At 54.7% G+C, this 12,978-nt stretch overlaps 1 protein-coding gene across 2 annotated transcripts in view; it reads right to left on the reverse strand.

The window, feature by feature from the left end:
• The window catches only part of PLCG1 (phospholipase C gamma 1), a 36,965-nt gene that overhangs the window by 9,762 nt on the left and 14,225 nt on the right, over positions 1 to 12,978 (reverse strand). For both annotated transcript variants that reach the window (XM_053890244.1, XM_053890243.1), the window contains exons 3-15: positions 5,829 to 5,981; positions 5,620 to 5,713; positions 5,414 to 5,461; positions 2,830 to 2,914; positions 2,650 to 2,733; positions 2,382 to 2,416; positions 2,107 to 2,179; positions 1,902 to 2,003; positions 1,537 to 1,655; positions 1,365 to 1,450; positions 1,170 to 1,290; positions 259 to 427; positions 22 to 144 (exon numbers count right to left, since the gene is read on the reverse strand). In XM_053890244.1, the coding sequence (XP_053746219.1) occupies positions 22 to 144; positions 259 to 427; positions 1,170 to 1,290; positions 1,365 to 1,450; positions 1,537 to 1,655; positions 1,902 to 2,003; positions 2,107 to 2,179; positions 2,382 to 2,416; positions 2,650 to 2,733; positions 2,830 to 2,914; positions 5,414 to 5,461; positions 5,620 to 5,713; positions 5,829 to 5,981 (1,292 nt within the window). The remainder of the gene's footprint in view (positions 1 to 21; positions 145 to 258; positions 428 to 1,169; positions 1,291 to 1,364; positions 1,451 to 1,536; positions 1,656 to 1,901; positions 2,004 to 2,106; positions 2,180 to 2,381; positions 2,417 to 2,649; positions 2,734 to 2,829; positions 2,915 to 5,413; positions 5,462 to 5,619; positions 5,714 to 5,828; positions 5,982 to 12,978) is intronic.

The following is a 12,978-nucleotide window of genomic DNA, read 5'->3' on the forward strand; positions in this document are numbered from 1 at the left end:
TTGGCCTGGCCTGGCCCTCACGTGGTTCACAGGGTCCTCCAGGTAGAGGATGCCATTCTTGATGGAGTTGCTGATATCGTTCTCGGAGTACATCACTGATGTAGGCACCTCTTCATAGGCACTGCCCTCTGCCAGCTTCTTGTGCTATGGGGACAGGCCAGGACATGGCAATGCCCCCTAGTCCCAGCGTCCCTCCTCCTCACCCAGGCTGCAATGGCCTGGGAGAGGTGCTGGGAAGTGTGGGGGGCTCACCCCTACCTTGATAAGGATCTTCCTCTTGAGCTGGTTGGGTGAGGGGAGTCCATCGGCAGCGATGTCCACAGGCTTGGTAAGGAGTGTGTCCCCAAGCACCTTCTTGAAGTACTGTGCCATGTTCCTCTGCTGGGCAATGCTGCAATGGTCCTCAATGGACAGGATGACCGGGTACCTAAAGGGTAAGGAGCCAGTGCAGTGACAGAGGCCTTACAATTCTGAGGGATCAATGCTTAGTACAAACACCCCCTCAGAGAAGGAGGTGTTAGGGACCAAGGCCCTGGAGGCCCTGTCTATAAGAAAGCTACCCAGAGAAGATGCTGGCCTTGGTTGCTGGAAGGGTTAAGAAGGTTCCACAGGGGCACCAAAGGGTGCAACAGGAACAAAGGGGTGGAACCCCTGCAGACAGAGGTCCCCAGAGTTGGTCCAGCTATGGGGGCTCTCCCAGCAGTGCAAGAGACATCCCACGCCAAGAAGGTAAGGAGAGACAGGAATCACCCTCCAGTTAGCTGCCGGAGCCCCCGATGATCCCTTCAGTGAGGCATGAGAGACTAGTGAGCACAGGTAGGGGTGAACAGGAATTGCAGGACAGCAGGTAGGGATGTGGACAACTCTCTGGGCTGTGAAGGGAAAGGGGTTGGTAGGACAGTGGCCTAAAGAGACCACTGGGGTTAAGGAAGTATTTTTTGCGGATGGGTAGAGCTTTAGTTTGTTCCACAGGCTAGAGAAAAACCATTGAAGAGGGCGGACCATGGATGTAAGAAACAGGGAGAGGCTTAGGAAGAATGGGTCAAGCAAACAGCAAGAGGACGAAAGAAAAATGGGGCATGGGGACAGGGCACTGGAGGGGACCCTCTGTCACAGGACAGAGCTGGAGCCAAGCTGACCCCAGCCCTCCTCCCTTCTCTCCCACTCACTCTGAGGCCACAAAGGCGTGCTCCTTGATAGTGTGCAGGACGTCTGAGAACTTGATCTTGGTGGTAAGGGTGTGTCCATGGTAAATGACTGGCATCCCATCTGGGCCATCCCAGCAGTCCACTGGGGAGCAACATGACCACAGTCAAGAGGGCAGGCCCCCCCAACCTCCTCCCCCAGCCCTGGCCCTCACGCACACTCAATGCAGCGACAGCCCATCCGCAGGCAGCGAGCGTAGGCTTCCAGGGAGGACTCGCTGGAGAACTGGTCCCCAGTCAGGTATCTGGACAGGGAAGGAGAGGCAAGCGTGGCTGGGTGAGTGCCTCCCTCCCAAGGGTGGGCCAGGTGGGGCCCAAGGGAGGCACTCACGTGTTGTGGGAGGAGGAGATCCAGTAGTGGGAGAGGGGGTTGTTCATGGTTTCTGGGCACACTGCATCCAGCTGTGAGTTCCACACACTGTTCTCTTTGGAGAACAGGAAGGTGACAAACTGTCCAGGAATGGGCAGGAAAAGAAAGCCAGAGTGAGCCCCTACCCCAATCTGCTGGCATGGCAGTGGTGGGAAGGAGAGGATGCTCATGGTCTACTGTGGTGGGCCAGGAAACCAGTGTGTGTTGGGGGGGGGGTGGTGAGGGGAACGAGGTAGCTAGCACCCCTAAGGAGAATCTGGCTCCTGGGACCCAGGTGGGCTTCTGGTCGGCAACCCCCATTCTGGCGAGTGAAAGGCAGGGCTCACCTCATCCAGGAAGAAGTACGGCTCTTCAATCTCTCGCAAGGGGTCTCGGAGAAAGCTGAGCATAAATTCTTGCACCTGAAGCCGGTCGACGGCCCACAGCTCCTGGTGGGGGTGGGGTGGTGAGGAGCGCACGAGACGCGGCCCGTGACGAGCCCAGTCCCTACCCCCCAGCCAGGCGCCCTGGCACCGCCGAGCCCAGCCATACCCCCTGGTACTCAAGGAGGAACTGCTGGAACTCAGGAAGGGACACGCGACAGAGCTCCGGCCGCTCCACCGCCCTGTGGGGAAGAAGGGAAGTACCTGGCAGCCAGCTGGCTAGCACAGCCCACAGACAGTGAGGAGCCCCTCGGAAGGCAGAGCCCAGCTCCCGGCCAGCACAGCTGCCCCAAAGGGTCCCGCATGGCTCACCCCCTCCCAATGCCTCCCACCTATATGGGGAGGGACCAGGGGAGAACCCTACCGCCCCACTTCAAACCAAACCTCAGGGCACTGGCTTCCAAGAAGGGGAGGTCCATCTGCAGGAGACAGAACCTGGTCAGAGTGAGAGCCCCTGGGGAGGCCATGTGGGAAAAGGGCTTTCAGGAAGAAAGGCTGGGGCAACAGACAGGGGTGGGCCTCAAGAGGAGAAGAGCTGGAGAAATGGCACCCAAAAGCCCTCAAGCGGGGCAGCAGGGCTGAGGCAAGCAGGGCAGGGGCTGGGGTGGGAAAGCAGGGGCAGGGGCCATGGGAGGGCAGGTGGCTCATGCACCGTCTTCTGGGCGCTGTACATGAGGCTGCGGTACAGCTGAGCAAACTGCCCATAGGTGATGTCACTGCTGCGCTGCTCCAGGTCCTGCATGGCACAGGACAGGGCTCCGGTCAGGCCCACAGCAAGGGGCGCCCGGGCTGCCCCCACTGCCTGCCTGTGGATGGCCTGAGAATTCCCTACCGTCAGACGCTCTCGGAGGAAGCGCATGTTGGGGACCCGGTAGTTGACCTGGGACAGCATGTTCTTCAGGTCCTTGGCTGATATACTGAGGAAAGAGAGACATCCCCAGTGGCATCACCCAACCTCTCATGACCTCTGACCTATGGGCTGAGTCCACCTGGGGTTGGACAGGTAAGCACTACCCTTGGACCTATGTTTCTGATGGGGAGACTAAATCACAACCCTTGGGGTGACCAAGAGAAGTCCCCTCCTTTCTCTGGGCCTCAGTTTCCTCATCTGAGCAAAGAAAAAGGCCATGATTCTGGCAAGAAAGGAGCAAACAGGCCCAGGGAAGTGGGTCAGGATGGGGGAGGGGAGCCAATCTTTAGGTGTCAGGCACTCAAGCCTGTACCTCTAGTCCCCCAGGCTCTCCCAGAGGCTGTTGGTCCACCCAGAACACAGGGAGGCAGCCTCCCCCTGCTGAACTTCCAGGCCCCGCACAGCTTACTCACATATTCCCTGTGAGGGGCAGCTCAACAGTGATTCCTCCCCAGTCACCCTGGAATGCTGGGAGTTTGTGCCTCAATACCCAGAACTGGTGGTGGTAGCAGGGGCGGGGGAGGGCCTGCTCAGTGAACTACCACTGCTGGTGACTGGGCACTCTCCTGGGGTCCTTCGGGAAACCGTCCCTGCCCTCCGGGGCCCAGGATTTGGGGACAGGGGACACTGCTGGGCCCTGGCAGCAGAATGGAAAAGATGGGGGAAAGGGGGGCTTTCCCCTCCTCCTGCTCAGGAGCCTGACAGGCAGCAGCAAAACTTCCTTCCAGGATCCACCTCTGTACTGAGTGGTCTTAGCTGGTGCTGGCAAGTGCTGTTGAGCAAGTGCCCGCTCTCTGCAGGCACCGGCTCATCTCTGACCCCGAGTCACCAGGAGGGAGACTGTCAGGGTCCTTGCTCTGCAGGTTAGGAAACTTGCTGCATCACCAAGCTTTCCCTCTGTGGACTCTTTGCCATTAGCATTACAAGCTAAGCAAGCTATCTCTCTGACCAAAACACTTGTCTTGACCCAGCTAACCTCTCCAGCTACCACCCCCTTCTCTGCTCCCCTTCACAGCAACACCTTGAAGGAGCCATCCACACTCCCTTTCCTTCCCTGAACTCGCTTCTCCACTCCTCAAGGTCACCAACAACCTCTGTGCTGTCAAGTCCAAAGGGCACCTCTCTGTCTTCAACACACTTGACAAGGCCTGGCACAGCCAACCACTCCCTCCTCCCCAGGCTTCCAAAACTCACCACGCCCCCACCCCCCACCAGGTTTTCCTCTTACCTCACGAGTTGCTACTTCCCTTGGCCAGCACCTCTTCACCTCTCGAATCCCCAGTGTCCGAGCAGCCTGGGATCAGATGCTAGCCCTCTTCCCTTTTCAGGCTATGCTTACCCCCACCCCCCACCTCAGGTGATCTCCAGCCTCATGGCTTGTAGAAGAAACATCTCTATACTCCTGAGGTAACATCTCCTGCCCCAACTTCTCCCTTAAACTCACTCTACCCACCTGCCAACTCCATGGCTCTACCTGGACATCTAAGGGCGTCATAAAACTTAATACACCCCAAATGAACCCGTAAGCTCCCCAAATGTGCTCCTCCCATGGCCTTCCCCATTTCAGTCAATGGCAACCCCACCTTTTCAGATGCTCCAGCCAAAAAGCTTACTGTTATCCTGGACTCCTCTTTCTTTTGCATGCCAAAATCAATGGTAGGAAATTCTATTGGATTCTATCTTCAAAATACAGCAGAGCTCAGGGACGCCTGGCTGGCTCAGTCAGTTAAACATCCAACTCTTAATCTCAGCTCAGGTCATGATCTCAGGGTTTTTGAGACAGAGCCCCATGTCGGGGTCTGCGCTAACAGCGCGGAGCCTGCTTAGGATTCTCTCTCCCTCTTTCTCTCTCAAAATAAACAAACTTTAAAAAAAATAAAACAAAACATTAGAGCCCAAATCCAACCACTTCCTTCCCCCCGCCCACTCAAACTCTCATCTTCCACCTGGAATGCTGAAGGGGCTCCCTGACCAAGCTCTCCGGCTCTGCCCTGCCCTGGACTCTCCAGAGGCACCAGCATTCCTGTGCAACTCAAGTCAGGTCACCAGATGCCTCCCTTCAAAACCCTCTGTGGTTTTCCAGCTCTTTCACAGCAGCAGTCAAATGCCCTTACCATGACCTGATCTCTGTCCTCCACCTCTCCTTGGCCCCTCTGTCACAGGACAGCTTCAAAGGCACGAGCTTCAGAAGGCACCCCCTTACACACTACAGGCCCCTGACCCTCTCTGTAGGACACCCAGAGCCAGTTCTCCATGTCCTGTCTCTGTCCCCAGCGGCAGGGCACACAGCTTATAGTCCCTGGCCTCTCTCACCAGCCTGCACCAAGGCCATTAGAGGGCTTTCTGCAGGAAGTTACTTGTGCCAGAACCACTCGCCTGCCCCCCAGCTCTGCTAAAGGCAGGCCTCCCTGGGTCCTCTGGTTCTCCAGCAGCTGCTCAGAGATATGGCTACTGTTCTGGCTGCCCCAACCCACCTGCTGGGCTACAGGCACAGCTCAAAACCTACCGATCCTCACGATTCCGATCCACCGAATAGAACTGCTTCCTCAGCCACCTGGAGGAAGAGAAGCCTGAAGTGAGAACACTTCTCCAGCCAGACTAGTTCTGGGGAAGTCAGTAGGCAGTGTCCGGGCACACAAAGGCCTGTGTCCCTGCCTCTGCTCCCTAGAACCTAATGCCTCCAACCCTAACTACATCAAGGGTGGTTCTTACCTTTCAATCTGCAGAGGTGTGGCCGCCTGCAATGTATCTTCCATCAGCCAAGTTAACCCCTTGATCCACATGTTCACTTCATCCTCAGATGTAGCTGTGATCAAGGGGTAAAGAGCTGAACTGAGGACACATACTTCCTGCCGAGCCAGGAGCCAGTAGATATTCCCTCTAACTACCCCCTACACCTCCTCCAGACCCTGGACTCCTACCTTGCAGGCTCAGGGTCTTCAGGCGGAACTCCATCCCATACAGTATGACAAAGCAGTGTGACTGGTCTGTTCGGAAAGCAGGATCCTCTTGGTAGCGATCAAAATCCCGTGAGGTCTTCCCTGGGCGGATCTCCTTGATTTCTCGAATGTCAACTAGGAAGACAGAGAAGAGACCAAGATCAGGCTGGGGTCTCCAAGTCCACACCAAAATGAGGGCAGCCTGGTTTCCTCACTCATTCCCATACTCTCCCTCAGGGAAGGATGACAAAGACAGACACCCTGTCCAGGGGCAGAGCCAGGAATGCTCACAGTCCCACTAGGTGGTAAAAGAGAGTTGGGCTAAGCCTAAGGACAGGCCTCTACTAAAAGCTGAGCTGTCTGAGGGAGCAGACAGCCCCATCCTGTGTACCTTCCCTTGCTGAGAATGTAGGCAGGTCACTCTGACCTGGAAAAAAGCTGGACTCTAAGAGAGAGAGAAATGGGGACTAAGGCTGTTCTTCTGTGAGGACCATTTCCTGACACAAAACACACAAACCAAACTGTAAAGTCCCAGGGCAGGGCTAGGAAGACCCAAATTGTCTCAGGATCCATGGGAGAAATGAGGGATCAGGCCCAGGGGACTGATGTACCCCTGAAAAGACATGCCCAAGCAAGTCTCAGCAAGAGGACTGGCAGTGGGTATCTAAAGGAATGTTTCCCCATCCTGACTGTCAAAGGGCCTGGTGCTCCCCTGCCCTGACACAGTACATATCGGGGAAGCACAGGGGCCCGAATGGCAGACAACCTGCCTCAGCCACTAATAAGGGAGATGATGCCAAGTGACTCATTTAACTTCTTCCAGTCTCAGTTTTACCATATATAAGGCCAAGGGCTTGACTGAATTTCTCTAGTAAACAGGGTGGTAGAAAAACATACATGGACTCTGGGATCAGACTGCCTGGACTAGAATCCCAGCTCTACCTCCCACCAGCTGTGTGAACTCAGCACAATGACAAACGCTCTGACCCCACTGTTTCATCTGTTAACACAGGTAACAAGTAACAGTGAGGGTGCTGGTAAGATCAGAAGTCCTAAGAGCCAAAACTGCCCAGCCCTGTATGTGGCACACCGGAGCTCATTCAATGCAAGCTCCCTTCCTCTGCTCCCTCACCAAAGTATGCTTGGGGCACAGGTTCTAGTCCCAGGCCTGGAGAGGGCCCTAGCACTGCGCAGCACAGAGAAGGGCTGCCTCCCGCCACACACCCATCAGATAGCCCGGTGCCGGCTGTGACCATGGAGAGGGCAGACTTTCCAAGCCAGATAGAGACGGCTTTAAGGAAGATCTCTTCAAACAGAAGAAGCCTGGCTTACCACCAGAGAGGACTCTCCCTGAGCACTGCCCTGGCACTACAGCCCCTTCAAATGCTCTCAACCCAGACTGGCCCAGAAGATCTGGAGCCAGGAGTAGCTCTAGCACACTAGGGTCCACCCCCGTGGACCCCAGTGCCCTCCCAGCTCCAACCGTACACCATTCTGGCTGAATGCCCTAAGGGGTCCAGAACCGGGCCCTCTTCCTCTCCTTCCAGCCACAGGTGTGCCTCATCTATCCCACCTGAAATAGAGGCACTGCTTCTAGCCCCAACCCCAGCTGCTCCCATCAGAGCATTACTGGTTCTACCTGGACCTCACTCCCTGCTCCCTTGCCTTCATCAACCCCTTAGGCCTGGTCCTCCTGCTGAAACCCCTGCCCTCACCCCCAAGTCCTCTTTACCCATGAGCCACCCTTCCTAAGTTTTCTGAATCCTTAAAATAACATTGTTCTGATCCTTCCCAAAGTTGCTCATGGAGGAGAACATGCTCCTTCTCTGGACTTCAAGGCCCTTCTTGGTGGGGCCCAGTGATTTACACCCCCAGCTTCTTCCCTCCCATCTTTTCTGCTCCATCTAAACTCAGCTGGACCAAGCGCAAGAATGGCCAGTGCTTCTTATCACCCATTGCATCCCAGTCCCTAGGATGGACTGTCTACCGCCCAGGCTCTATCCTCTCCCTCCAAAGACCCAACTTGGAATCCTACAGCAATCACACCCATGACTGCTCATGGCAATACGTGTGTGTGTGTGTGTGTGTGTGTGTGTGACACAGAGAGAGAGAGAGAGAGAGAGAGAGAGGGAGGAGAGGGAGAGAGAGAACATTCCTCATCCCCCCCTAGGCCAGGTTTGCTGAAGGACTGAATGAACAAATGAAAAAAGCAGGCACACGGGTGGGGGAAGGGGCCACAAAAAGCGGGGGAGGGTTTAGAAACAAGGAGTTACACTCAGGTAGAAACAGGGAGGGTGGGGGGAACTGAGTCACAAAAACCCAGCCTGAGAAGATAGTTTCCAAGGATGGAAGGAGGAGCTGAACAGGGGAAATGCCCAGATCAGAAACTGCAGAATAACCACAAACCCTGCCCTTTGAAACAGAAACCAGCACACTTTTCCGGTGCAGAGCTGCTGTCATTCCCTCCCACACCTCTCACAAAGGCACAAAACCTCACACACACAAATGCATCTATGCCAGGGCCTGCATGCTCCACAGCCTGGGCCCTTCCTCTCAGCGGCCCGCCTATCACTAGAAGTAGTCCAGGACGTGCCTACTGCTCGGCAGGCAGCTAGAGGGTCAGTTGAAAGCTTGGGGCCAGGCCTCATGGAGCCCTGTGTGGGTGCACGAGCACATGTGCATGCACACGCAAGCACACACACACACACACACACACCCCACACACACTGCCAGCAGGCCCAGGAGAACTTCTGTCCTGTCCTGTGCTCCTGGGCACATTCCCCTGAGACTAGGCTGGAGGCAGAATGGGCTCCTGTCTAAGACAAGACTCAGGGAGGCCGAGCAGCTACAGAGTAGCTCCAGGCCAGGTGTCCAAGTCTCCCCAGCTCCCGCTTAGCCACACTTGATCCCTTATACTTCCCCCACATAAGGAAGTGCCAGCCTGGTCCTGATGCCTTCCAAGTGCATCAAGGCAACAGCAGGCTAAAAAGGATGTAACGCCTGGTGAGATGCTCTACTACGTTCTTAAAAGTCATATCCTATGTCACCTCCCAGCCCCACTTCCCATCCTCCTGCCTCCCAGACAAACACAGAAAGGGTCTCCTTTCCTAAGAGAGCCAGGACTGGTCCCCCAGGGACTGCCACCAGGCGAGGAGACTCCCTGGGACAGGCATGGCCTCTGCCTTAGTTGGGGGGAGGGGGAGGCCGAGCCACCCCAGCTGTCTGGGTCAGAACTGCAGTAGAACAGGAAGGGCAGGGACAGAGACCCTCCCAGGACCTGGGAGCTTGGAGAGGAGAGGAGAGGAGAGGAGAACTACTTGGAAGAGCAGGAGAGTAGCACCCTGTTTCCAGAGACCCACGACCCAGCACTCATCACCCACTCACAACCATGGGAAAACAATGTTCAAGGAACACTGGGGAAAAGAAAAGCCAGGGCACTGAGAGGCCCTCGGTAGGCTGGAAACGGGGAAGTGAGACAGTGAGGACGGGGGCAGGATCTCACAACCAGGGGGACTGTGGCCAGGCCACCCTGCTGCTGTGTGGCACAAGAGAGTGTAGGGCTTTCACCAATGACAAAGGCCCATCTTCCAGCTCACTCCAACCTGAGAGGGCCTGGGGTTCCATCAGCACAATGTGGCCAAGCTCAGCCTGTCCGGAGGCATGGTGTGCTGGAGGACCAGGTTCCTGAGGCCCATGCTTTAGGAATGGCATGAGTATCACCACTCCAAGCATGGCTGTGGTGGACAGTAACAAGATAAAACTATCCCGGGCATTTAATCACCCACACATCCTCACGAAGATATAGAGACTAGCCCTTCTCGAGAGAGGTTTTGGGGTAACCTGCACCTGGGCCAGGGACTGGCATCACATGCCAGCTCTGCGGGCTGAGGACCTTCTGATGGCCAGGCTGCCTGGAACTCCGGGCAGAAGCCTGGGGGTCCTGTGGCAATCTGCCTCCTCCCACTCCCTCAGGAAGCCTGCCCTGACCATCCCCTTCCTGAAGGCTTGCCCACACCTAGCAGAGGAGAACCACACAGGTCTTAAATTGCAGCCCTGGGCAGGCCCTCACTCTTTCGGCCTTGGTTTCCCCATTAGTAAACTGGCAATTCTTCTTACCTCTCAGTATTGCAGTAAGGGCCTTGCCAGGAACAAATGATCCCAGTGATGTCTGAAGGAGCTTTGACCCCTGCCTGCCTATGTGCCTAATGTGTTAACATGGAGTCCAAGGGGCCAGCAGCAGGGAAAACCAATGCAGCCATCTGCCAGGGCTTTGCTGGGAGTGAACCCAGACCTAGGAGAGGTAAAGCTAGGCTGCAGCTGCCTCGGCCAAAGGAAAAGAATACAAGCAGCCATTTCCCTAGCTCAAAAAAGGAGTTCACAGGGATGGGACACCATGGAGGAGTAGGGCTCCTGGGACCAAAGTTCAGATCAGTGCACGCAGACATGCTCTAAGCCAGGAGCTGCTTCTTGAGCCTGCAGTCCCTGCAGCCACAGCAGCCACAGCACCCCACCTGCACACTCATCAAGAGTCTGAGGCATATGCACCCTATGGTGCGGCATCAGAACGGGAGACAAACAGATCCGAAATCACAAAGATCAATTTTCAAATCCTGTTTCCAAGCGTATAGCTGGGCTTCAGTCTGCTCTCCTCTCTGGCAGACCATGGATAAAATGAAGGTTTTTGTTAGGACAGCCAATTGACCATCACATGCAAACAGACTATGACATAAAGATATTCACAGAGGAGACTCAACCTTGACCTGCCTTGACCACCCCAACCTTGGATTGATTTTTATGCAGAAGTAAACAGGCTCGTTGCCTGGTGGCAGGGGCCAGCTCTAAGCATTGAGGCAGAATGCCACAAGACTGAATCTGCAAAACCAAAGCTTGCATGACCAGACAAGGAAACCCCCGCCCTTCTCTCCTCTTTTGGCCCGGGGACAGACTCCTTGCCACAGAGACTAAAGACCAGCAGTTACTCAATGCTGAATGGCTGGGTCAGGCAGGCTTGAAGAGCAACTGCCTTCTGGACATACCAGTAATGGCAGTCACTTTCCCTTTAAGAGCCTCAGTTTCCTCATCTGAGCCCCAGAACTGATCCCATGCACTTTGAGAGGTGGGTAGCTAGACAAACAACAAGGAGTACTGTTGCTGCTCTCAGGGCCAGCTTAGAACTTGCCTTTGTGGGAAAGTAGGTCCCTAACTCTGGGACAGCACCCAATCTATTGCATGAGGAGAGCAGAGGGTGCCATGAAGGGGACAAGCTAAATGACAGGCAGCCAGTTTGCAGCCTGAGAAGGGGTTGAAGACAATGACCATAGAGGACCTGTCTATGCTAGGCTCTTCTGAGGGAAGAGCTGCTTCCGGTCTTAGAATCCTGCTCCCCAACCCCTCCCAGACATCAGGTGGAGCCACAAGTGCCCCACCAGCCCTTCTCTTGCCCAGTACAGGAACAATAGAGAAGAGAAAGGGTATGGGGGGGGGGGGGAAGGGCGGGGAGGCACCAAACCTTTATCAGGGTATCTTAATGAATATGGCTCAGGAGAACCAGCCAATCCTGATCCATAGCAGATTTCATTCTACCCATGGTAGGCCCTGGGACAGGGAGAAGGGAGCCCAGCATCAAATCCAAGATTCTAAATTAGACCTAAGATTCTTGGTCAAGAACCAGTATCCTAGCATCTCCTGCCCCCAGTGAAGCCACTTTCCAAACAGCCCTACAAAGATAGAGGTCCTCCAAACCTACTGGTCAATTAACCACCCATCGGGCAAGGAGGATGTACAGAGAAGGATCATGAACACCAAACACTGGAAAGGCAGGCAGGAGGCACAGCCCCACCTCTGGGCCTCATTTTCCTCACCTGCAAATTGGGATCACCACTACTGGCCCCTTCTTCATTGGGCTACTATGAGATGTCAATAAGAGACACCAAAGTGATCTCACCAGAAAGAGAATGACATACTGAAAATTAAACCCCCCAAATGATGAACATATGGCCAAGAACACCACCACCAGCACAACAAAAAAACAGAAGGAAGTGGCCCATATCACAAATTTCTGGATATGAAACATGCTTTCAGTGAAATATTTTTCCTTTTACAAGGCAAGCTAATTGATGAAACTGCAAAAATCATTCATACAGAAATATATTATACACACACACACACTTTGCAATTTATAAGAATTACAACTCATGGTAAGTATGAACGTTTTGTTTGTTTGTTTTTCCAAATCCAGAGAGCTTGAAAGAGGTAAGTGAATGTTATCTGGGCAGGTCTGGGGGTTTTCATTACTCCCACCTGTGGTATGTGGACTTCCAGATCTCCTCCAGGCCTGTGTGCCTAGCCTGCAGAGGGCGCTGGGGGAAGCTGGGGAAAGTCCAACCCTCCTCCAAAGGGGCCAGGTCCAATCAAAGCAGCAAACTGCAAGGACCCCGGCCCATCAGCTCTCAGCCCACACTCCTCCCTCCAAGCCTCTGCACATGCCAGGCCCACCTTCTCTCCATCAGGCCCAGTCCAGTGGCATACCCAGTGCTCTGCCACTCTTGTCACACTGTCTAGTGCTTCCAGGTACCTAGGTCACTGGCTGCGAGCTAGCTCCCAAAGAAGATACTACATTTGGCTCTTTCCATTCCCAAAACCTAGGTCCTGGGAGGACTCAAAATGTTTACAGAGTGCTAAGGAGCAAGAATTAACACATGAGTTAGACTCCAAAGCTTGTTATCTAACAAAGGCAGCAAAGACCAAAGATGCTCAAAGATGGTATCAGGGATGGCTTCCTGGAAGAGGTGGTGCAGTGGGGCAACAAAGGCAGAGGAGCTACAACCAATATGCAAATACAGAAGTTGGTGAGGTTTACTATGGGGATAGAAGAAAGAAGAAGTGGTCACAGTTGGGAAGGAGGGGGGAGACATGGCCCCTGGGGGCCAGTGCTATCTGGAAATACTGGGAAGTCCCTACACAAAGGTTGCTGCAGCTGATGGGAACCACAGGAAGCTAGTGGAGCTCTGAGGAACAGAAAAAGCAGGGCTCCCTCAGCACTCTGCCCTCCTTGGCTCTAAGCAAAGGCCACCAGGAGATTCAGAAGACCAAGTCCAGAGAGATGGACAATCTCCCCCAGTGGGGCACCTGG

Source organism: Panthera pardus, unplaced genomic scaffold (genome assembly GCF_024362965.1).
Source record: "Panthera pardus isolate Hobbes unplaced genomic scaffold, ASM2436296v1 HiC_scaffold_25, whole genome shotgun sequence".
NCBI lineage: Eukaryota > Metazoa > Chordata > Mammalia > Carnivora > Felidae > Panthera > Panthera pardus.